This window comes from Micropterus salmoides, unplaced genomic scaffold (genome assembly GCF_014851395.1).
Source record: "Micropterus salmoides isolate LMB-PRFRI ecotype aquatic unplaced genomic scaffold, ASM1485139v1 Ms_hic_scaffold_22, whole genome shotgun sequence".
Taxonomy (NCBI): Eukaryota; Metazoa; Chordata; class Actinopteri; order Centrarchiformes; family Centrarchidae; genus Micropterus; species Micropterus salmoides.
The window spans coordinates 17,582,096-17,607,532 of NW_024041373.1; the positions used below are offsets into that span (position 1 = coordinate 17,582,096).

The following is a 25,437-nucleotide window of genomic DNA, read 5'->3' on the forward strand; positions in this document are numbered from 1 at the left end:
GCATATTTTTCAGCAAAAAAAGCTCTAAAACCCCACTGTGCACTGCCCTGCTCAGCACCAAAGAGCTTGATAACGCTACCTCCAGCAGGTCAAAAAAATCACTTGCATTAAACAAAATAAAATTAAAGTTAGGAAATCTTGCATTCTCTTTAGCTTTTTATAGGGGTAACAGTGAGTAAAGGTGCAGCAGCGTGAAACAAACCACTTCAGGTAGAGACACTTATGGGCCTCCAGCTGCAGCTCTTTTCTTTCTTGTCAGTTTGCTGTGATCAATGAATTGTTAATAAAAAGATGTGCCAAACTGTCAGTGGTTCCCACTCAAGTCAGCTGTAGTTTAACATAATGTTATAATGGCTGCCTGTCAATGGTTTTTATATCATTAGGCAACATAACGCCATGGCAACAAACCAAGAATGCATAAAAGGAAATGCAGCCCCCCGGAAGGAAAACATGCTAACCTTCAGTTCTATAACCATGCAGCTCTGGTGATCTGTTGTTATGAGAAAATTATATCATTTTGATTTGTCATATCGCTGCAGAATAATTGTGTGATAAGCAACAGCAAGATTGATGCACCACGGGGGTGTTTAGGGTAAAAATGACACAGAAGACAACCCTGTCTGCAGTGTTTTCTGTTTAGACTTCCAAGCATATTGCTCTTCCTGCCCAATTTCCTGCCACTGCAGGCGTTTTTCCATCCACTGTCAAAGACTAAATATCCCCTGTGATATCACTGATCGGGAAGTTGCCAGAAGTGCAATATGCTTGGAACTAAACAGACACCATCATGGTCAAGAGCTCAATTAAGGGTTGGTGGATGCTGGCTCAGGCCCATTGAAATCTCAAAATACAAAGTCCATGTTAGTTTCGTCTCTTTTTCTTATTGTTTTGAGTATAACACATTTTCCCATCTAACTTTGTATGTGTATGCGACATGTGTGTTATAGGCAACCGATAAGGACTCTGGAAATTACAGTAAGATGGCTTACCGCCTTATTATCCCACCCACACCAGAAGGCCAGGACAGCTTTGTCATCGAGACCTTCACAGGTATCGTCAAGTCTGCCATCATGTTTCGAAACATGCGCAGGTCCTACTTCAAGTTTGAAGTTATTGCCACCGACAACTATGGAAAAGGTCTCAGCAGCAGAGCCGACGTGGTGGTGAGTATGGTGCCATTTAGAGTGTGTACTTATGTTTGTAATGATCAATAATATAAATGTATATTTATACTTAATTTATAGATGGATAGATAGATCAGCCTCATGTCCATATTATAAATATGAAGTCCAAGGTGGGTTAAAATCAAGGGCAACTGGACTAAAACTAAAAAAATACTTGAGGAAGCCTCTTGGGTGTATACGTCTTGAAGTATCTTCAACCAAGTCCAGTTTCCCTTGATTTTAACCCTTAGATAGCTATGATCTGGATGACTCTTGAGAATCTTTATGAAAATGAAGCTACAGCCAGTTAGCTTAGCACAAAAACTGGAAACGGCTCTAGTGTTTTGGAGCTTGACCCATACATGGGAGTCAGTAAAGTCAGGATAGCTTGGTCTCTGCTCCACAGATTTTTCATCTACTCCCGCTACATTCTGGAATATTAAGTACCATATTATTTGTTTTAGAGATTCATGTTTTATGAAGTAGAATTGTTGGCATGTTATAATAATGAATCTGTCAGTATATCAAAATATGCCTGCCATGAACACACTGTATATATATGAGAGCAAATTTGACTTATTCATTTTAGAGAAACCTCTACTCTGTTTTTCTTTACTAATTTGTTCATAATGAGCCTATGATGATGATTTTTTTGTGTGTTTACTCAGCACTTAATGTCCTCCAGTCTATTGAATTATTCACAGCAGGTACAGGACACTCAACATGTGGCAATTAAGCTCTTTCTTTCAGCCTTGTGTATTAACTCTTTACACATTATGCACATCTGTCTGTGTCTGTGTGTGTCCGTATGTTTGTGTCAATGTGTCTGTGTGTCTTTAGGCTCAGCGTGAATTTCTTTTTCCCAATAATTTCTCCACGCACTCACTGTGATTGGGCTCAGCTTTGCCCCCAATTCAATACTTATCTTTCCTGACTGTGGGCAGGCTTATTTTTCGTCTCAGTGAAATATGTCTGGCTAACAAGCCTCTAACGAGACAGAAGGAGGGTCTGGGACATTGCCTGGATATGAGAGAGCAGCGAGTGCTTAACCATGGTGCTCGTTAATTTTCAAGGGGAAACCTAATTTCACAGGAGCTGCATGGGAGATTTGGCTTCAGAGCACAGAGGCTGTTGCCTATGCACTTAACTGTGGCATCAGAATTAGGTCCTGTTTAGTTTGCTGCATGGCACCAACGCAAGTAGGCAATTAGAGGGTCTCATTTGGTCCACCTAAAGGAGTATTTGAATGAGTCAATCGAGCCAACACTAGGACACATGTAACTAAGTGGCTTTATCACTATTTATCTTTATGTTCTGCTCTGTTTTACCTCTTTGTTCTTTATTTCTCTTTTTCCTTCTACCCTGCTCTCCCTCAGGTTTCTGTGGTCAATGCTTTGGACATGCAAGTTGTTGTGTCCACTGTCCCATCCACTTTAGTGGAAGAGCATAAGGAGCAGCTCATTAGGTAAGAAAAAATTTAACATGATATACAGTATATAGTTCTGTGCAAAGTTTTTAGGCGGGCAAAAAAGTGCTGTAAAGTATGAATGAAACACTATGCGGAAAACAGGGACGGAATCACACACATGCACACGACAGATCAGTGGTCGGTGCTCTAGCAAGAGTTTATCACTTCAACAAACTCTCAGAAGTGCAACCACATTGGCAGATGCAAGACGCAAGCTCGTTAAAGACTTTGTGGCTGTATGGGCAGAGTAAGATCATCCGTTTGAGAAAAATACAAAAGCTATGTCTAGTCATGCTTTATAAACAAGGAGGAGTGTTGCCCATGTGAAAGTAGCCTTCGTCAGACTCACTTATTAGTCTGTTTTTGAGCAGATAGAGGCTGTCCTGCAGAAGACCCGTGGAAAGAAATTGTCAGTAGTAAAGTAATAACCTGTCTAATAGGGACAATTTTACATGTATTGCAACAACGCATTCACTGTGAATTGTCCCTTATTAAATAGTTTTGTAGTATTTGAATATCCTACTGTTGCAAAACTGATTGTTGTGAATTGTCCCTATAAATAATTAAACATACATTTGAATATTTCTATATAGTTTTATAGTATGTGCCTTCTATTATTCTTTTTGTTAATTGATTTCAGGAAGAACTGACAGTGGAAAATTAATTGCATCTTTTTGGGCAGTGCTTTGCCCGCAATGATATGACTTGAACTTGGTTCAAGGTGGGACCTTAATATGGACTGATGTGTATGATCTAGCTGTGCCAAACAACATTTGAAAAAAACACTAATTGCATAATAAAAGTTATGCAGTTAGATTTTTCAATAACCACAGACCAATCCATTAAGATCATGGATTGGCCAATGAAACAATAGAGTCTATCCTCTAGAGTCCAAATTAATTTAATACTAGAGATTCATGACATCTTTTGGGTACAGTGTTTGTCTAATTAGTCAATTTGAAAGGCAAATGAGTGTTAGTAGTTGTTTTTCAAGAGCATGGTGTGCCTCTCCCACACAAGTGACATTGTCATTAGGCTGATAAACACACACATTAGTCATGTTAAGCCCTTTGCAGTTATGTCATTTGAGAGGTCTGTGATTTTCCCCAGTGCTGGTGATGATCCTGGGCCATTTCACCTGAGTACTCAAACTGTTTATCCACCTTGGCAAAGGCAGATAGCAAGGCTTTCCTTTATTGGCTGTAATTTGAGGTGTGGATTTCTCCCTTCCTGAAGAGGATTATCAAAGCCTTGCTTTGCCAAGAGCCCAGTGTGGAGAAGCAAACTGCTGCCCAATGGGACAATCATTGCCAGAGAGGAGTACTTAAGATTGGTGACTCTCATTTTGCTTTGGGCACAGAGGTGCCAGAAATATTTTGAACTGCTGTGAACCTGGATTTTGGTGTATATAATTCTTGACTGCTTTTTTAGCATTTTACACCTTTATTGCTTTCTTTTATACAAGTTTGAAATGTGGTTATTGCAGCATCCTGGAGCGCCACATACAGGACCAGATTCCAGGTGCCAAGGTGGTTGTAGAGTCAATCGGGCCACGTCGTCATGGCGATGGCTTTGAACTAGAGGACTACAGTAAGTCGGACCTGATGGTGTATGCCATTGACCCGCTCACGAACAGGGCCATTTCACCCAAGGAGCTATTCAAGTGAGTGGGGGAATTTTATTACAAGAAGTACAGTCCACCATTTGTTTTAAATTGATGTCCTAATGTCCCTGCTGTGCTGCATGCTTTCCCCGCAGTCTCTCTTTACCCTCTGTCCATACAGTGAGTCAGCAAATGTGTCGTTTCTCAGGCCCCCCCCTAGGCTTCTTCCTCTGCAACGTCTCAGTTTTTTCACTGCCTTCACTTTCTTTACTTTGATTATCCTGCAGGGGCACCGAATCTGTCATATGTCATAGAAAAGGAGAAGATATAAGGGAGAAAAAGGGCTGGGTGAAGTTAGGGAAGGACACAGTGAAGCAGGGAGCATTTCAGTCAGTTCATCAACCTGTTATGCCAGTGCCTGAAAGGCTGTTCCAAGAGCTTGGATATATACCAGTAATACATTTCATTCCTTTTGTTTGGGGACATAGAGATAGACAAGACGTCTGTGTGCTGAACCCCTGTTTGACCAATGAGAGGCCATGCTCACATGCTATTAAAGCAACACAGAAAAAAAGGGCTTGCGAGGCACTTTTTCATCCTGTCAGAAGAAAAAAGACCTTGGCCTTAGCTGAGGACAATCTTGTATTTACTTTTCTCATAATACTTAGCCCTTCTGTCCAACCAATCAGACACCAGTCTTAAAAAGGTAGCGCAAAATAAGAGCATGTGAGTGGCCAATCAATAGGAAACACCCCCATCTAAGTTGTCCCCCCACTCTACCTATTTGCCCTCCTGCTTGTCTTACACTGAGCTATCTGACACCATCTTCTGTCTTTATTTCTCCTTATCCATGGTTATTGCCAATTCCTTTTTGTGCGTGGCTCCTAAGAAACCTCAGCCCTTCTCTTTGGAATGATATTGTGACAATTTCGGCTCATTTGTAAATGCTCCTCTCAAATGATATTTAGCAGTAGAGCGGTGCGTTATGACGCAATTCATATCCCGATAAAGGTCATTTCATATCCCAATAACGATACATATCCTGAAATAGAAAAAAAAATTGTAAATTCAATGAAATGGCATTTCCAACTGTAGCTCGGGACATTATAAAAGTGGGATAAGCGATTCTTCAGAAATCCAACACCACGATAAATAGCATGATACAGTGAACAACCTCACAGCAAGTAATGTAACTAATGTTAGGTAGGTTGTGGATTAGCAAACTAAGGCTACTTGCTGCTGCAAAGCTAACATGAGAGGATGAGATGGTCCCAGAGTCAGCACAGCAGCTCCAGACAGCGACTCTCAACATTAGCATGTCTTGACAAACTAGAAAGTAAGCTGTATGTCCATGGGCAAGTCACTTAACATTACCTGACTGACACATCGCGGCTGCCACTGCTGGACAGTGTTGTGTGGCTCGACCATTGTTTTCAATGCAAATTTTGTCCCTGCAACACCGGCTTGTGTGGAAGAAGAATGCGGTGAAGTTAGTTTAAAGTTGGGCATTACTTTTACATTGGACATTGGATAGATGGTGAATCCAATGTAAAACTAACTTCACCCTCACCAAAATATTACGGTAAAGTGTGGACTATGCGACTCAATTTAATAAACGATAGAGCACAATTGTGAACAGTAGAGGTTTTTCTATCGTCAAATGATAGATATCTTCATATCGCACAGCCCTATTTAGCAGTGCTTTGTGTATGTGCAGAATTAATCTACAAACAGTGTATCAGAGTCTGACCCTCAGCTGAGTGCCTCAACTGTGTGTTTAAGTGGGGGATTGTGGTTGACCATGGAATGGGTGGCACTTGTGTCATAAAAACTGCTTTTCTTAACCAAAACTAGTGACTGTCGCAATTATTGCAAGTGGCTTTTGAGAGGGCCAAGCTCATTTTAAAAGAGGCATGCTACATTCCTGCTTTAGTATGAATTTGCTTCCTTAGGTACAGATGCTGTCAGGAAAATAATTTAGACTAGAGGAGAGAGTCTTTTTATGTATGCCGTGCATGTCTGACAATGTTGAGGGGTAATTGCATGTAATACGTCTGCGACTTTGCTGTCAGATCACAGAGGGAGTAAGAGAAAGACAACACAGTGAGTGGATTCTTGCATGCGAGTGTCCTTATGCCACCTTGAATACAGCATTGTCTACAATTTCAGCTCTCTCTCTCTCGAGGATATATAGCCAGAGAGTCCACTTGATAACCTTCATCTCCACTCATTTATTCACTTATAGAAAAAAAAATGACAGTAATAGGATGTGGCAGTGTGCTCGCTCCTGTGATGCAGAATGTTTGAAAGCCACTTTGGTTATTGTTACAAAAGAACATTGGAACAGCACTGTAGAAGTGGGAATCAACGCTTGGTCACACAAGTATTTCATTTATTTTTTAGTGCTCCTTTTTTACAAATCATTAAACATAAAAATACATTTCTATGAATAATAGAGCTGAAACTCACTAGATTTGGGTGGTAATTTTCTGTAGGTTCTTCACTATAAGTGATCACTTTCATGTTGTTTTCACATTGCCATTTGATATATTGAATATATTGACTGAAATATAAATTTAAACCGCTTAATAATAAATATGATATTCAGCAGTTTACAACATTAAGATAACTCTGTGCTAAGCCACTGTGCTGCTAGAAAACAAGTTATTTTCATTATTTTACCAATCAGATTTCTCGATGGGAATGTGCTGGAAATCAACAAGGAGTTCCAGCCGTACCTGGGTGAGGGGGGCCGCATCCTTGAGATCCGCTCTCCAGACATTGTGGCTAGTGTGAAGAAGGCGGCCCAGGCTGTGGGTTACACAGAGGGAGCTCTGCTGGCCCTGGCCATTATCATCATCCTCTGCTGCATCCCTGCCATCCTCATCGTCATGGTCACCTACAAACAGTGAGTACTCCTGCCTCACTAATAATCACTGGCTTCTGCAATCAATTAATCATCTTTAACTAGGTGTCAGGAAATTAAGAGGGAAATGCATTTTAATTATACAGACCATGTTCTTGGGAGATATTTTGTTACACTTGGTTTTAGCTAAAGTGTTTGCTCCTCACTCAGATATTTATTGTTGGAATATAAACTATTGTTTACCTCTTGTACCCTGTGGCCTGTTAGAATAGAGCCAGCAAAACCACAAACAGCATTGTTGAAAAGTGTATTTGTCAAGTATTTAAGATAAAGCGAGAGCACTTCTTGCTTGGTTGCTGCCTATTTGTGTGTGTGTGTGTATGTGTCTCTCTCTCCCTCTCTCTATATCTTTCTCTCTCATCAGACATGCTGACTGCGCACTCTGCTGGGCTAATCTCCCTGCTCATGCTCTGTGAAAGCAGATTAATTAACACTCATTTGTGACAAATATCTACAGCCAATTGTGATCGTCAAAGTGCGTCTTCACGCTACTTAATCATCTCCCCCTGACACACACACAGTAAACAGTGCTCTCGCGGTCTGGTTTGCTCTGTCTCTCATTCATGTACACAAAAGATGAGGCTTTTTGTTTAAAGCATTATTCAGATTGTTGAGGTAATTGAACTCTTGGTTGGCAGGAGTCAGGTTCCTATCCCATCTAATTGTTGGCATGCTGCAAGTGTTCCATAAACAGTAATGTTTGGGAAATGTTTATTCACAGCAGATGGGCGAAGTGGTTGTCCTTACGCAAATGTACAGACCAAACACACAGCAGAAAGCTGTTGATGGTGACATTAGACCTAACGCACAAACTGTCACAGCAGATGGCGCTTTGTTGGTGGCAACATTACTTTGGTAAAATTAAATGATTTAGGAAATCATTTTCTCATTTCTGTGTGTCAACATAATTCGATGCTGCCTAAATTTGGGAATTAATATAATATTTAAAACATGAATCAGTTTATTCGTGTGGAATAATTGAATTTGGTAGTGAATAAGTAATGGTGACGTGAAGCATAGCAGATTCACTTAAGTAATAGCTACTTTTGCATGTAGCCCAGTGGTCACTGCTGAAGTCTTAAGGGCTTTTCTTCTGTTTTGTGATTAAATAGATAAATGTGGTATGTTATACAAAGATCTTCTGTTGTCTGAGTAAGGATTGCATGAATAAGGCTCAGTATTTAATCGTATGTGTGTCTGTGTTTTAAGAATACCTCCTAGCATTAAAAATGTATTGGGTCTTGCCAAATTATGTAATTTATCTTTTTTTTTGTCCCCCTCTCTCTCTCCCTGTCTCATCTCCTGTCCTCTGATTCAAATCCTATCACCAGGTTCAAAGAGTAAGTAATTCTTCTTCATCATGTTTTACAAGGGATTGCTCTTTCATTGCTTGAAGTTTTTGTGAAAAGTACAGTTTCTCTCATGTTCATTATTCATTATTTACTTAAAGATGAGTTCAATGTGTGAAGATGATGAACAAAATACATGCTAGCTTATGCCACCCTTTTGAAATGTCTACAACATAATGGCATAAAGCAACACTGATTCATCTTTTAGGTTATAGAATGAATGTTTAGTTAATAACTTTTTTCTCTCCATGTTGAAAATCTGGTGAAAATCAACCCAAAGTCAACAAGACTCACACTTCTGTCCTAATATCATTTTACTCAACCCTAAAGTTACACTCTGTTGAAAACCTTCTGATCTGTTCCTCTTATGCATAAACTGCATGTATATTAATTTTAGACCTACTAGTTAAGAAAAATATAATTGTGTAGAATTTAACTCAAAATATGTAGTTGAAAACAAATAAAAGCTTTTAGCGAGTTTCACTTGTTAGATATCATACTACCCAATGTAATTTTCTTTGATTACTGCGCATTTATTTAGTTGTCTTAATACAACTATATTGTCACAACTTCATTGCTCCCTTGTGATCTAAAACATTCTTGTTTCGTGCTTGTATGATGTCGTTCTTGTGTTTAAAGCTCCATTAAGCAATATTTTTACTACCAACACTGAAACAAATGCACCCCTTAAAAGACAAAGGGTTGCTAGTACTGCCTATCCCACTAAGAATCAACACTTGCAGCTCTAAGCAGCTTTCAGAATAAAGAAGTAGCTTGTGAAGAGTGTTGAACAACAGCTAGGTATTTTTCTTAAGAGATGTTGATGGACAAACCAGGACTAAAATGGCAGTGAATTCTGGACTTGCATACAGTAGAAATATGGCAACTAAGATGACTCCAATGTCGCTGGCAATTGTTTGCTAGCATGTTAGCCATAAGAAATTAGATTAAATTAAATAGTTAATAGTTAATTGACTTAAGTTAAAATAATGTATCTTGGCTCATTCCTGTAAGCTTGCTTTGGAATCTGTTTTCTGACCATAGAAGCATTTCCGTCGACATAAAATAAGCCCAAAATAGCACATTATTATTTTCCTATCCCCAACATTTCTTGGATACAACAGTATCTTAGTTTTACCTCCAGTTACTGCATTTTTTTTGTTGCAAAAATTCCTTGTGAAAGCACATGGTTAATTCATGTTCGAGACTTCATGCATAAGTGATGTGTCTGGCTTCTACTCACATTTTAACCACACTGTTCGGTAAAGGGGGAGTTCATTCTGAACTGCGAAAGAAACAAAGACTGGGATTTTGGGTTGATTTTTCTTTGTATGTTAGTGCATGAGGTATTTTTTTTTCACATGGGTACTAGAAACATGACTGTAAATGTTAACACTTTTCACAGGCGACAGGCAGAGTGTGCCAAAACTGCCAGGATTCAGATGGCTTTACCACCAGGAGGAAAAGCAGCTCCAGCAGGTGCTCCCACTGCTAACCTCTATGAAGAACTGGGCGACAGCAGCATGTGAGTCAACCCTGACCCTTTATATATGTCTCCCATCCCACCTGTTTCAGAATTGGTGCAGCTATTAGAAACTTAGCTAGGTAACAACTAGGGCTGAATGATTAATTGCATTTGCGATAGTATCGCAATGTGATTTTTAAAGAAAATCTAATTCCAAAGGCTGCAATTACACTCTGGTCACACGACACCCAAGAGTAAAGCAGTCTGCAGACAAAGCATCAACTTCGCATGTTACGCTGTACCTTAACTTGTTGTTGTACAATGGCCTTAATCTTGACAGAAGCTGACACTACAGAAACTTTAGTGTCACACAGGGAATGAAATTAGAACCCGCCACCTGCAGGTAACTTGGTGGTGGGTGAAATCATTGGGCCATCCACCGCTTTGATGGACAGGAAAAAGACACGTGTAGGAAGGTAAGCGTATTGTGGTGATCGCCGACTGCATCACACACACAGCCACCAGTCAACTCAGGAAATATCTGTGAAACGGTGTTTCAAACCAAACAAACAAGTCCGAATACTGGGATATAGAAAGATGGACTCCAAGGAGATTTGAACTGAGATAGGGACTCATTAATTGGTGGTTGAACTATGGGTTTTGAGCGCTTACTGTATAATACACTGTGGTGAACTTTTTCAGGTAGGTCAACGATGATATTATATCATATTATTTAATGCCATGACTTGGCTAACAACATATTTTGCGTCCTATGAGCTGTACGCTGTAAACAGGCAATCTGGACTTCTGGCGTGGTTATGGCAGAGGTGCACTGGGAAAAGTAAAGATTTGATCCAAACTCAGAAAAATGTTTTTAGGTAAAATGCTAGTATTTTCCTGCTTTTTACACCAACCACTGTCTAGGATTCAAAATAATATCACTCCTCTCTTCTAAAATGACCACTGGCAGATTTCACTGTTGACCTCCGATATCTACCTGCAGCTTTAGGATATATAAGAAGCTGAATCACTGGATCTCCTAGATCTTTGGCTTCCTAACCATGATCCATTTTAGAAGTCTGCAAACCGCACTGTATGTCACAGCACAGCTGGTGATTACACTTAAGCATATGTATGTGTTTCTAATTTGACTGCATATGCATTTTTGCAAGACCCTCTCCCAAGGTAAGAGTGTGTTTAAATTCATAAAATACCAGATAGTTTAGCGTTTTTTGTCATAAACTACTTACTACTGAATTTTTCTTTGATTAATTCCTGCCTCTTTATGTCCAGAGTGTTTTGCCATCAGCACAATTGGATTTCACCTTTCATGTTAAATACTACCATGCACGTGTAGTGAAATGTTAATGCTTGCTGATTAAATTAAGTTGAATTGAATCTGCTGCCCCGCTGGGTTTAATAATTTTGATTTACAGTATGTTAAAACAACACTGCTACAAGCATCGCAATTGCTGTTAAAAAAAGAAAATGGAAATTTAATGGCAAGCAGTAAAGAGCTTTTGCAATGTTTACAACAGATGTTGACCAACACTCAACAACAAGCAGAAGCTTTTGATTCTGTAGCAGGAGAAATGCTCTCATGGGGATTGTATTGTAGCCGAGCATCATTTATTTGGGGGTTATTTTCCAGTCTGCACTAGGAGCAAGAGGGGTTGGTCCTATAAACAATCCCATTAAAACACTTTAAAACTCCATGTGTAAAACACAAAGTTTTCAATGAAGAAAGGGTGTGTGTGTGTGTGTGTGTGTGTGTGTGTGCGCATGTGTGTGTGTGTGTGTGTGTGTGTGTGTGTGCGCGCACGTGTGTGTGTGTGTGTGTGCGCGCGCGCTTTGTGTTTGTGCCAGAAGTCCTGCATACTCTCAGATGCACACAGCAAATAAATCAGCACAGTATTTACCCTCAAAATGCAAAACGTTGACGTATTCTTGGACCTACACTTTATCCACACCTGATATTTCTGCTTCAGTCATCTTACCATCTGTCTGTGTTTCTATCTTCTCCATTATTTCCATTCCCCTGTCTCCCTGGATTCAGACTGCAGTAAGTAATCCCAAAACATATGACAGATGAGGTCTATGCATATGATCAGTATTATTTGTAACTATTGCACAGGAGAAGCACCCTTGTTTCCCTTCTTGCTTATAGCATTTGCTGAGCATAAGCATAATATATAGGTATGATTTTGGTATGTACGTAACCTTTATTAAAATTGTATGGCTTTTTCTTTTATCCTTAAAACCCTTGTGCGTTAATGCATTTGTAATTGGCAAAGCCTGTTTTGTTAATTAAACTCAGTGGTAACAGTTTGAAGATTTTGTAGTTTTCTAAGCTTAGTGAAGCCCTTTTTACTTCCATGTAGTCAGGAAATGTGAAGCTCCCTTTATTTAGAAGTACTGCAATTCAGTAGATCACTATAGCTGTCTCTTTCCCTTCCCATTAGACAGTCATCTCCTTTTATGTTCTGTCGCCCTTACATTCACATCTCTTGGTGTTGTGACTGACTGCACTAATGCATCCAATATGGGTTGATGCTGGTTATTTGTATTATACTGTATCTTCAGACCGAAGCCCAGCACATCTGTGGGCCTCATCATTTTACTATTTCAATATTTAATCGCATCACATTGTGATTCTGTAGCTTGAGCTGAAAACTATTTTTAATGACTTCTTCATTTGATTTGCTTCAAAATACCCACATATGTTTTGATGTATGCTATGCAGATGTTCAAAACACAGTTGAAAACTAAACCATGTATTAAGCTATTGAAATAAAAAAACTATACAAATTAGAGCCACAGTCACACTACTTAGAGTCAAATTAAGTTTAGTTTATTTAGCACTGTTGCTTTTGCCTCACCCTTTTTTCTTTGCTTCTCTCTTCATCTGTTTCAAGTCTTTTTTTCTTCTTCACCTCCACCTTTTACTGGAGCAGGGCTAAAAAGTCTGTCATTGAGGAGGCCGACCACCAGAGGCTTCTTAGCACCTTTGCCTGTCGTGCCATTGCAGCCCGAGGCAACGGAGCATTGCATATCAACTTGCCCAAGTCAGGGAGCAACGTGACCTTCCTTTCTGACTGCAACCCACTCACTACTCACAACCCTGTCTACGATGACAACAGTCCCCTCAGCAGTCCTGATGTTGCTCGGGGGGAGAGTCTGTCTGAAAAGCGTTTCTCCTTCTCACCTTTCCACTCAGCAGAGTCAGGGTGCGTCTGGTCAATGCCCGCTCGCATTCACGGAGATCTGCACGGTTATGAGATGCCAAGGAGACAAGCTCTTATGGACCCGAATGATTGGGAACTGCAGATACTTCAACAAGCCATGACAGGCAAGCGAAGGCCGGAGAGTTCGGACACGCGTCGCCTGAGTTGCAGCACAGACACCAAGTTGTCAATCCATGAACAGGCCAGGCAGTTTGAGCAACAGACCCTCCAGGAACAAACCCTAAAACAAAACAAAGACTCCCAAGGCTCCCTCTCTTCCATCCTTGTCAGGGATAGAGACAGCAATGAGACACTGGAGCTCACTTCAGAAAACTTGCTCTCTATCATAGATTATCCCTACAGCTCCACGTCTGTTGGCAGGGATGTGTCCCCCAGCATTATCATTACTCAGGGAGATGAGTCATGGCCTCTGGATAGCCAGAGAACAACTTCACCGGTCTTCAGGAAGTTCAGCTCCAGCATCTCCAGCTACATGGCAGTTCAGCCTTGTCAGATCACTGTGGAGATCATACCAGACCCCCCAGAAAATCCACCACCTCCTCCTCCACAGCGACCACATCCACCTTCCCCACCAACATCTCCTCCCCCTAGTCCACCTTATTCTCCCCCTTCACCCTCCTACCTTCATAAACCTCAACATACCCCTCAGTCCCCTCCTCCTCTTGTCAATAAACAGCTTGCTCCCCCACCTCCACCTCCACCGCCTCTCCCTCCCCCTCCTTCACCTGCAAGCAATCCGCCGCGCCCAGTCATCCAGTTTGTTCCAACCTCTTTGCCGCCTGTGTCCACGCTTCGCCCTGTTTCAGAACGGAAACGCCCCCCTCCTCCTGACCCATCACAAACTGACGTCGGGAAGAAGACAGAGCTAAAAGGGATCCTGAAAAACATCCAAAATTTAGCCGACATAGAGAGGTCTGTTGCCAACCTGTACAGCCAAGTAGACAAAAACTGCAAGGTGCCCAAGTTTAACAAGAAACCACAAGTGACTGAGGAATCAGAGGGTGCTAACAGACTGCAAAGCTCTGATCCCTGGGATGAGCAGAGCACGCCAAAAACACCCAACTCCTGCTCTGCGGTCCAAATCAATTCAACAGCAAGAATAAACTGTGCTGAAAATGAAATGAGTCAACTGAACATGGCAGCAGAGGTTCAGCAGACAAGCCAATTGAACTCGAACAGCCCAAACACTGCAGAGTTCAGTGAACACTTTTCCTCTCAGTCCACAGTGTTCTGACTTTGTCTCCATATTCTCATTATCTCCGTTTATACATCTTCATGCCTGTTTATTCTGTTGTTTCTGAATACTTTTTTTATTTTTTGCACAAATGGTAGTATTTTATATAAGCCTTAGCTGTAGGTTTACTTGATACTTTGTGTGGAAATCAAATTTTAGTGTCACCTGCCAAGAAATGCACTCAGCTGTGCTACATTGACTGTACAATATGCTTACAGGCTTGCATTAGAACATAAAAGATGCTTATACACAGTATCAGTTTCTCCCAGTTCATTTGTGTGTTTTAATTATCTGAACTGCTATGATATCTATTATAGTGTTAAATATACCCCAGAATTAGTCAGCTCATTATGTTATAAGTATGTTATTTTAGTTCATGATTTTAACATTAACATTTCATAACCAAAGCTTAATTTAATTATTCTCAACACCAAAATGTATAAATCCCTCAACCCTGGGGTCTGTTTCCTAAACCATTTGCTGATTTTGAATTTGTTCTTTTACTTATTCACAAAGATAAGAGCATGAAAATGTGGGATGCTGTTGCTTCATGTAGAATCCAAATTAGGCAAAAGAAAAAATGATAAATGTTTTCTTTTCGAATGAGGGAAAATTTCCATAACTGTTAAGAATTTCCCAAAGGTATGCAAATTCTGTGAAATACGCTTCAGAGTATTCAGTTTTGTATTCATATTTGTTGATGAAACATATTCAGAAAGTTGTTGCAGTGGCTTAAGCTCACATAAAATGGTACATTATGTTTAAGTGTATTTAACAGGAACTTCACATAGTGATGAATGTTGGTGAGATATAAACTTGACTACACATGTATGATTCAGCCCCCTGAGCAAGGGAACATTGGACAACATAAACAAAAACTAATCTAGGACTATATATATACTGCAACCAACATTACATGAAATTAGACATATTGGATATTATACAGAGGCAGGCTACAGTAAATCTTTTTACTTAAATGCAGATACAATAGGGCACGTCTACGTGTTTGTTCAAGCATCAGCTATAAAAATACATCGACTCTGTTCCCAGGCAGACTCATGTTGAATGAAGAAAGCCAACCTCTGGGGGATCGGTCTGTTCACATGTCTGCAGAGATCTTCCCAGCATGATAAAGTAGTCACTGTGATGTTCGACTGCACGCTGGAAAAGGCTAATTAGAGAACCAATCAATCGCTAACCAGGGCCGCTGGCTGTGGGACTGTCAACTACAGTTACCGTCTCCTTTCCTTTTCCATCCTTCTGACCTTCTTGCTGTCCAATTGGTCTGTGGTTCTCTCTCCCACTTCCTCTCCCCCTGTAGTTAGTTAGTTGTTATACTTTACAATCCCTGGCCTCTTCTTTTTAATCTTTCCTCATGGATCTCAGGAGATTCTATTACCTTTTTTATACTCATTGCAATGCGGCCTCTGTCGCTTCTCTCTTCCTTCTTTTTTTCCTGTGCTCAGGTTTTTCACTTCCACTCCTCTGTCTTTCTCCCACATACCCTTCATGTGTTTGTTCCACCTTCTATGCCCTAAGGCAAATGGTCTTAGCATACCTGCCTTCCAGTGCATTGTAATGTTTGATTCATCACACGTTCCCCTGATGGGCAGATCGAAGGCCTGATAATTCTGTATTCCATGTTCACTACATGGGGTAATCGCTTTTTTGACAGGGCTCGCAGCTCTACTTTCAACCCAGAGCCTTAATGGATGGTATTCTTTATATTCCATTTTTCACAACTATTTTTATCAAACTCTTTAGTGTTCTGACTGATAATTCAGTGCAGTAACATGAAAAAACTTTAAACCAAATGTAATAATTAAAGTAGTTTTCAACTTTTTTTTCTACAGCACTTTTCTAAAGAGAAGTTACAAAATGAGAGATAAAAATATCTAAAATCAACAGTGGACCTTATGTATATACTCAAATAACCGGATCTCAGCAAAGTATGACAAGACAATACAAACCAAAAACCATATGGTATACAAACAATTAAGCTATAATTAATATGTACACACAAATGCTGATTAGATAGGTTGTTTGTTGCATGAGAACATCCACCTGCTCTTACACCACATGCTATATTATGTTTTTGTCACAGGTAAAATATTTTGAATACCACTCTGGTGTGTTCAGTAAATGTGACGCTACAGTCAGCAGCCGTTTATCTTACCTTAGCACAAAGAAACAGAAAAATAGCTACATGTCCGACGCAAAAAATATTTCCCCCTTTTGACCGAGCCACGCTGGCAATTTCACAGTTTTCAGTCTTTATGCTAAGCAGAACTATTCAGCTGCCAACTTTAGCTTCATATTTACCAAACACACAAGAGTCGTATCAATCTTCTCATTTACAGTAACTCTCAGAAAGCATTAGAGTATTTTCCAAACTGTCAAACTAATTATTATCTCCTACATAGGTATTTATACACAAATATATGCGATAAAAAAAGAATAAAGCTAGTTAGTTATTTGTGATGCCAAGTTCACCTTACTGTTATACTGTAGATATAATACGCTGGGTTCTTCAGTATTCAACTCATGCTCTAATTCTGAGCTCACCTCTTTTTCTACAACATTAGCTTATCACCTATCTTCCCCCAAGTCCCCTCTTCTGCAAACTTTCTATGGCTGCCGTCCACCAGGCCATTTTTCTTGATGTTCCATGGAACAGCAGTAGCCAGCAGCCAAGCCAACAGGTCATTCATCAGATCCCACTCCCATCATCCCCTCTGCCTGGGAGGTGTGGCCATATGGCTCAGCCCTGTCCCCCTGGTCCCTGCCCATGATAACAGATTACAGCTCTCCAGAGGATGCTCACATCATTGCTTGGCAATATATCTGAGTGTGAAACTTGTCATTATTTACGGGCCCAGACAGGTTACAGTTGTACGCTTGTGAACCTGGAGGTTTCAGCCGGGCTCCTCCATTACTCGCCGTTTCACATTGACTTGTACTGAATGCACTGCAGATGCACTGTTGTCCTCAGGAGCAGCTCTTAGTAGTTTTTGTATGTGTGTGATGAAAAGATTTACTTATTTCAATTTAGTTGAAGAAGAAAATGGCACATTATGGCGTGATAACCAAAGACAATTTTATCAACTTTCTATGAGTCAGTAATTCTGCCCTGAATCACAATGTCCTTTTCATATCTGCTAGGAGATGCTCTAGATATGTCTGTATAAACACTGACTTTTTTTCAAATTCCAATCTTCCCAGCCTCTTTGATATTTGCATTTATTGTATCTATTTTTCTCCCTCTTTGGATGAGATAATGGGGGTAAAAACAGCCCACACCAGCATGATAACATTGTGGCCTTGTGCACATTTTTTAAAACTGAACAATATCTGAAACTTTGTAATTGAACACATGAAAATGCACAGTAAGTAAAGCTGCAATTTCCTCACTGGTCAGCAGAATGTAGATGAGCTAGTCCTGTAGACTTAACATTTCATTTGTCTGACAGCACTTGAAATGTTCCTGACAATCCATATTCATTATTTGTCTTATTTCCTCCTTTCTGCGGCGCACAGCAGGCGAGGCTACGGCAGACAGGTAAGCATTCCTGTTGTGTTTTTATCTCACTGTTGCGCTGTGACATTTTGTCGCTCTCAAGGTAGCTTGAGGCAGCTTATATCCTATTATTCTTATCTGCAACTCTCTTGATGGAAAACACTGAATGAGATTAAGATGAGATCCCAGTGATAGGACTTCACGACACTGACATTACAGTTTAGGTTTGATTCGGAAGTCTGTTGTATTCTCCAATGTTCCTGTCAAATAGCAGATAAGCATTTGGATGAGTTTTTCACCTCCTGTTGGAAAAAAGGCATAATCAGGGACCAAACCAAGTGATTCTGTTTGACAACATTTGACACAACTCTTTTTTTTTGTCACCTTCAAATAATCTGTGAACTGTCAACATCTGACATACGCAGGATGTTGTATTTTTTTGTTGCAGTTTCCTACGTCTCCATTGCTTGTTCTACATCTTCCCTCTTTTTCCTTGCTTCATTTCCATCAATACTTTATCAGTCTTGTCACCTTGCTTCTCCATGGCGTATAACATCGATTTAGCAGTAAGCACAATAGAGGCCTGCATTTTCTGGCTTTAAATCAGAAATGTGTACAGTGAACTCTTCCCTATGTTTGTGTCTGTCCTGACCATCCCTTCCTTCCATTACCTTATCCTTCTTCTGTACTAATCTTTGGCAGCAACAGCAACTGCTGAGGCCATCTCTTCTGAGACCTGAGGTAGAAACACTCCTGCTTTTCTTAATTCACAGGGATTGTAGTCATTCTGCTGTATACTCACCCTGTATGCTGCTGCTGGTCTTCTTCTTCTGTCTTTCTCCGAGGAGTGCTGAGTAATTTCTCTCTCTGCCTCTCTAAAATGCAGGAACTCTCCATGGAGTCAGGTATCGACCCCGGCCAGGACTACTACACACAGGACTACTATAATTATGACCAAGGGTGAGCGTGCAGCCCACTAACCGTCTCATCAGTCATCATCTTACTCTAACCCATGGAACTGATCTCCATTGGTTCATTTAAAGTTTTAAAATTATGTCGTTAAGACTTATTTATTGTGACCTTGCCTTCCAACTCCCAGTGCTTAGTTCCTTTGGAGGAGCATTTTAAAAAAGTTCAGAATAAAATGATGAGCATAACTTCCCCTACCCCTTCAGCAGTACATTTACCCTCTCTACTCCCATTAAATTATATCAATTATGTTGCTTTGAGTAGGGCACCTGACAGTCTGAAAGTGTTTTCCCATGGTTTAATAGATAGAGGGTTTTTTGGCTTGCCTGTTACATTGCCCATATGGTCTAAAGAGGAAAAACATGGACCTCAACAGCTGCTGAGAAATTGTTATTCATTAAATGCTCCCACTCTATAGCAGGTGACTTGCACCACTCTGGGGAGTTACTCTGCAAGTTTATCAAAAGCAGGGAGAAGCTTTTTTTTAATCACTGAAAGGAAATCTGAGAAATGCTAGAAACTGTCCAAATTAAAATTAGGTGTTGTAATTGCCTCTGTGGTTACTCGCCGACCTACTTGCCATCTTTACTAGCTCTAATTTCCTCATCTATTGCTCCCTGTGTCTGAATCATACCGGCCTTCATTTTCAACAAGATGTAATTATATTTTGATGGTATGTCACAAAGTTCCTTGTAAAAGCTGCTATGGCCTATGAGTGTACCATAACTGTGACCGGATGCCTTTGATCTGGTTCTATTTGCATTTAAGGGCACACTTTATCTCTACGGTCAAGATTTTAATCCAGCAATCACCAGACCTTGTGGTCCTCTCAGCCCCACTCTTGTGTTCAGAAGGGGGCGGTAAGACATATTGCCATCAGCCTCTTCAGGTTCATCACTGAGTCAGTATTGTAGATTAAGAAGAAAAATCTTCAATATTGACAATCTAAGACAATATTATTATTTAATTAAATAATAAAAATCAGCACAGTAGAGAAGAGAGTATGCAACCTGATTTTAATGAGCTCTCAGACGGGAGTCGCTCCCATCGTTCACTTAAAGTTATTTCATTCGCAACTGACACATCACCATTGCAAAGTTGTTTTTACAAAGAGCAGTAAATCACCACAGCAATTACTGCCTACCTGATCAAAAATATTGCCAAATCTACACTTAAGGTCAAAAGAAGTAAGGAATGGAGCCGGCCTGATATAATAATGGAAGATATAGGGATTAAAGGGGTTGAAAATAAAATTAGAGGAATTACAAAAAGAAAAAAGTAAGGGCTTTCATAATTCTGGCAATGACATTAATGCAATATTAGACAAGTCATGTTGCACTGTCCTCATGTTTCATGTCTGATTTATAAGTCATACATTTGTTTTTATTGTATATTTTATTAAACTAATAATCATTAAATCTTTGTTATTGATGCCGTCTAGTTTAATTTTGGAATTATTAAAACCTTAAGCAAATAATCAGAATAGTCCACAGTAATTCTAAACACTGTATTTTCTTTTTATATTTTGTGTGAATCCTTTTCTCAGGTACGACCTTCCTCAGTATGGCAGTCGGAGGAGGCTGATAACTCCCATGTATGATGAATATGGAGAGGTGATAATGGAGGATGACGGGTATTACCCCAGTCCTCATGGCCCTGAGGTATTATCTTTCCTTAAATGTGATTTTCATAATCATTATTGCCATAATAAGTTAGGTTGTGTGTCCATTGTAGTATTGACACAGTAATATCAACTCTATGTGACATTCCAACATTGTGACTTTATCATCACAAAAGGTTGCTAAATTAAATTTGACTGTCTCAGGGTCGAGGCAGGGGCCGTGGCGGCATGAGGGGTAGAGGTCCACCCAGGAGGGTTGCATTTCAGGATGTGCCACCAGAGGATGAAATCGAACAAGCTGAGCCAGCAGAGGAGCCTTCTAAGGCTGCCAAGAAACTGAAGTCTGTCATGAAACTCAGCAAACTCCTGGCGGCCAGCAAGGGAAAAGGACAGCCATCTGATGCTGCTCCTTCTGGCCCATCTCCATGGAAGAAAGCCAAGATGTTCAAGATGTTTGGTGCCGGGAAGAAGGGCAAGGATTATGCCAAACTGATGTCAGCTCGCCGCATTGACAGCCAGGAGAGTCTGACTGACGGACCTGTACTTACGGGACCAATCGATAGCAAGTCTGATACTCGCAGCAAGCTTGGCAAAGTTATGAAGAAAATCAACTTAGGCAAAAAGTTGCACCTCCGGAGGAAGTCACAGAGTAGTTTGAGTCGTGGCTCGGCCACGGGCAGCGAGAGAGATGAGGAGGCTTCGCAAGTAACCAGTGAGGATGAAAAGAAGTCTAAAGTGTCTATTAGTGTGACAGAAAGTGAGCCAGAAGCAGGTGGAAGTGGAAGTAAGGAGAAAGGCTCTGATGATGAATCATCTGAGAAAAGCAGTGTTGACAGAGATTATCTGAAAGTAGATTTAGACCTGGACGATGCCAACGAAAGCACTGTGGACTCAGAGGAAGAGCCTGATGAAGAGCTGGGGGATTCTGATGAGGAAAGCAAGTCTAAATCTGAAGGCGAAGAAACTGAGAAGGAATCTGTCAGTGAGAAAGAATCGGGGACTGAAAGAGAATCAGAGTCAGAGAAGTCATCGGCTACAGGGAAAGAGTCAGAAACTGAGAAAGAGTCAGAGTCCGAGGAAGAGCCAGAGGAGGAGTCAGAATCCAAGAAAGAAACAGAATCTGGAACAGGGACGGCAACAGAGAAAGAAACAAGCACAGAAAAGGATTCGGAAACAGAAAGAGACTCTGATGAAGAGTCTGAGGAGGAAGAGGCATCAGGGAACACCAGAGAAAGTGGGTCTTCTGCCCACTCTTCCATGAGATCATCAGCTACTGAGGCTAGCAGGGGAAGTAGCGCTTCAGGTGGCAGTGGTAATGGCAGTGGCAGTAGTGCTGCTTCCTTATCTGGCTCTAGTGTAAGGTCGTCACAAAGAACTAGATCCTCAGAAAGCGCAGTAACCTCAGAGAAACCCAGTGAAGACCTCAGTGACGCGGAGTCAGGGACAGGGACAGCCAGCGAGGCAGAGTCAGGGTCAGGAAGTGAAGGCTCTTCGTCTCGTGGGTCCAGCCAGAGGAAAATGTCTGGGTCAGAGTCTGGTGGAGGGTCTTCAGCCCGCAGTCAAATGACAGATCAGAGTTCCTTGGGCAGTAAGGAGAGTTCAGCTAGTTCCCAGTCCACCAGTGGCAGCCGGCGTTCCCAAAAGTCCATCCTGAGCCGGGGATCTGAGGACACAATCACAGAGGAGAGTGAAGAGGAGGATGAGGAAGGTTCTGAGACTTCTGGCGAGAGCAAAGAGTCATCCAGCGAGCTCAGTGATGATGCATCTTCTAGGAGGTCCAGTGTGGCGTCTGAAAATGCAGGGCCGTCTGCCCCCTACACTGGTCCCTCATACAGCTCAGAGATCAGAAGCATCGGTGACACCTCTGTAGAGACATACGGAGGACTGTCCCCTATCACTGAGGTGGACGAAGACGCCATCTCCTCTGACAAATCTTCAGTCATTGGCTCTGGATCAGAGGCCGGCAGTGCGTCAAAGGGGTCAGGAGAAACAGAAACAGGGTCTGAAGGAAGCTCAACTGCCTTCTAGAGAGAAATATTGCCCACTGTGAAGTAAGAGTGAATAAAATCAATTACCCTTGCATGGGAGTGAAGAAATATTCCTTTCCACTACAGAGTGTTTCAAAAATCCAATTTTTCCTCATTTCTCCTCGTCAAGGAACAATTTGGTGGTTTCCTCCTGCAGAGTTTATGAGTTTTGCTGTCTTTCTTACGTCTTTAACTTGTTCTTTTTGTACAACATTATGCTCTTGTTTCTGCTATGAGATTCTGCATGTTTTCCTGTGATTCCTGTGAAATAACTACTTTCCAGGATTACCTATTACTCTTTTCCATAGAAAACCGAGATTTCTCGCCATAATTTCAGTTTCAACAGAACTGCTACTACAGATTTTCTAAATTTCTTTTGTATGAATAGTCTTTAGTAGAACAACTATTCCTTTTAAAAGTGTGTTGTTATGTTACTATAATAACAGCATTGTTTGGTATCATTAATGACCTTTGAGGAAGGATGATAGTCCTCAGTTCTCAAATAGACATACCATAAAAAGCACAAATCCTACTTTTTCCTGCGACAAGGGAGTAAATTATGGCGAGCATTTCTTGTGAATTTTGGATCTCAATACGTGGTGTACAACCCACCTTTCTGAAGTGTTTGTGCGTGCTTTTTTTTTTTTCAGAAAAACAGGTGTATACTGTACTGTACCTTCTGAAAAAAACATATATTGACAATGACCCCTTCTCTCCTCCTTAGCCTGGGAAAAAGAAGCGGATTAAGTTGGTGGTAGATCGGGAGAATGAGACCAGCTCTACAGGAGAGGAGAGCACCACAGAGACTCAGCGCAGCCGACTCTCCAACAGCCACAGCAACATCAACGGGAACATCTACCTCGCACAGAATGGCACTATCATCCGAACTAGGCGGCCACCCCAACCAAACAACTTGAAGGTGGGCTCTCCATGCAGGCTCAGTAAGCATTTTAAAAAACTAGACAAGTTGGGTGTGACTCATGAAGAACCCACTACAATTATTAGCATTGAGGGCACAGGAAACGAGACAGAAAATGGAACAGGTACATGTGTTCCTTCTAACGTGGATGTCAACCTCAATACTCGGTCCTCCTGTGGCTCCCTTGGATCCACCATCACAGATCTTAGAAGTTTGGGGTCCAAAACCAATCTTGCCAAGGCCTTGATTGACAGAAACATCAGTGGCCTATGTGTCAATGAGAACCAAGAGACTTCTCTTGATAACCACAAAGACAGTAGGGAGACACTGGAGTCCCACAGTGACCACACATTATCAGACGAGGAGGAGTTATGGATGGGACCCTGGAACAGCCTGCACATACCAATGACAAAACTCTGACTGGCCGTGCAGAAAATGTATTTACTTTTTGTTATGTTTGTATCTTTTTCATGTTGCTTTTGTTTAGGAAGGTATCATTAAAAAATGATTGTGTGCCTCAACTGGATAAGCTCCAATCACTGTCAACAACACATGACTGCACCTATAGTCAAATTTAATTTAACCATTATATGTTAAAACTTACTTTTATCTGCGTACAAACGTTTATTTATCACAGACAGGGCTATTGCAGATGGGAACATAGAGCTACAAGGCAATGAGTGCCTCAAAGAAATATGATATAATTTTATGTGAACCCTGCTTAACTGTAATTTTAAATCTTTATTCAACACAGAAGATGGGCTTGTTTTATAGAATTCTTTCTTTTTCCATTTTTTTTTTTTATGCTGCAACGGATCACAAAGAGATCGTCATCCATTATACTATGATGTTAAAGATATTTACAGAGAAATCATGGTGAATATATGAAGAAATTGTGATGATAGTCTATGATAAAGTCAAGGAAACTTATTTTGATAATAGCATTTTACTTGCAAATAATTAAGATTGTCATTGATTATTTTATGTTGTGATCACTTGACAATGTTTTTGAAAATTTCTGAAAAGTATATGAAATTATTTTTGTCTATTTTGTATCTAACAGAGATGGAGAATCTAACATATGACATTAAAGACATAATACCCACATGGCTGTCATTGCTGTATTTCAACAGGGAAATATGACAGTAGTAGTGTTTTTATGGACATTTGTATATACAGAATGTGGTATATTCAAACCTGTTACATGCTTCACTATCTTCATGATAATTTAATTACTGACACATCAGGACCCCATACTGGGGGGATAAGACTACCAAAAAATGTACCAGATTCAACAATAAAGTTCAAACCTATTTTTATGTGTATTGTGAAGCATAATTGCAGGCCTTGACTATTTCTGCAACTTCACTATATCCTCATTGTCAAGGTGCATTAGTATTAGGTGCATTAGGTGGATAGTGTTGGTGGCAGCTCACGGTTTAATGTTATTAAAGTACATAATTGTGTGCCTTTTATGACAATGTGGTGTTTGGGGTTATAAAGATAGAGTCCTTGAATTGCATAATGAATGAAAGTTGAATATTAGGCAGCACAGAGCAGTAGAACCCAGCAGTCAGCTCATAAAAAGGCAATGTCTGTAGAGAGAGGTCTGTCAAAATGAGGCCTTCTCTGGGCTTTCACTCTGAAGAAGAGCATTGACAGGTCACCAAACATGGGGATATGGATAGCTACTGTATCTCTGAAAAGCAGTGGAAAGTATGAGAAACTGACTGTCTTCTTGAGCCCACTTTCTCAACTGTCAACACCAACTGCGAAAAAGGGGAAATAAAACATGTTTTTAAAGTTGGCAGTGTTTGTAACCAAAAAGGTAGACGGCAATGGAAATCTCAAGCACATTCTTTTCATTTGTTTCTTGTTTTATCAGAGATTGACACATCTAACACATGCAGAATGACATTTACAAAAAGTGT

General features: G+C 40.6%; 1 protein-coding gene across 6 annotated transcripts in view; it reads left to right on the plus strand.

Annotated features, from left to right (window-relative positions):
* Window positions 1–24,613, plus strand: part of pcdh15a (protocadherin-related 15a) — a 222,534-nt gene extending 197,921 nt beyond the window's left edge. For 2 of the 6 annotated variants that reach the window (XM_038737727.1, XM_038737728.1), the window contains 11 exons: window positions 948–1,163; window positions 2,540–2,628; window positions 4,118–4,294; window positions 6,924–7,142; window positions 8,492–8,500; window positions 9,915–10,034; window positions 17,991–18,012; window positions 18,857–18,930; window positions 20,486–20,600; window positions 20,765–22,611; window positions 23,312–23,373. In XM_038737727.1, the coding sequence (XP_038593655.1) occupies window positions 948–1,163; window positions 2,540–2,628; window positions 4,118–4,294; window positions 6,924–7,142; window positions 8,492–8,500; window positions 9,915–10,034; window positions 17,991–18,012; window positions 18,857–18,930; window positions 20,486–20,600; window positions 20,765–22,588 (2,865 nt within the window). In that variant the 3' untranslated portion in view covers window positions 22,589–22,611; window positions 23,312–23,373. Of the gene's footprint in view, window positions 1–947; window positions 1,164–2,539; window positions 2,629–4,117; window positions 4,295–6,923; window positions 7,143–8,491; window positions 8,501–9,914; window positions 10,035–12,928; window positions 14,707–17,990; window positions 18,013–18,672; window positions 18,712–18,856; window positions 18,931–20,485; window positions 20,601–20,764; window positions 22,612–23,311 lie in introns of those variants that run through there. The other 4 variants (XM_038737732.1, XM_038737729.1, XM_038737731.1 and 1 more) reach the window with 4 other exon arrangements.
* The last annotated feature ends 824 nt before the right edge of the window (window positions 24,614–25,437 follow it).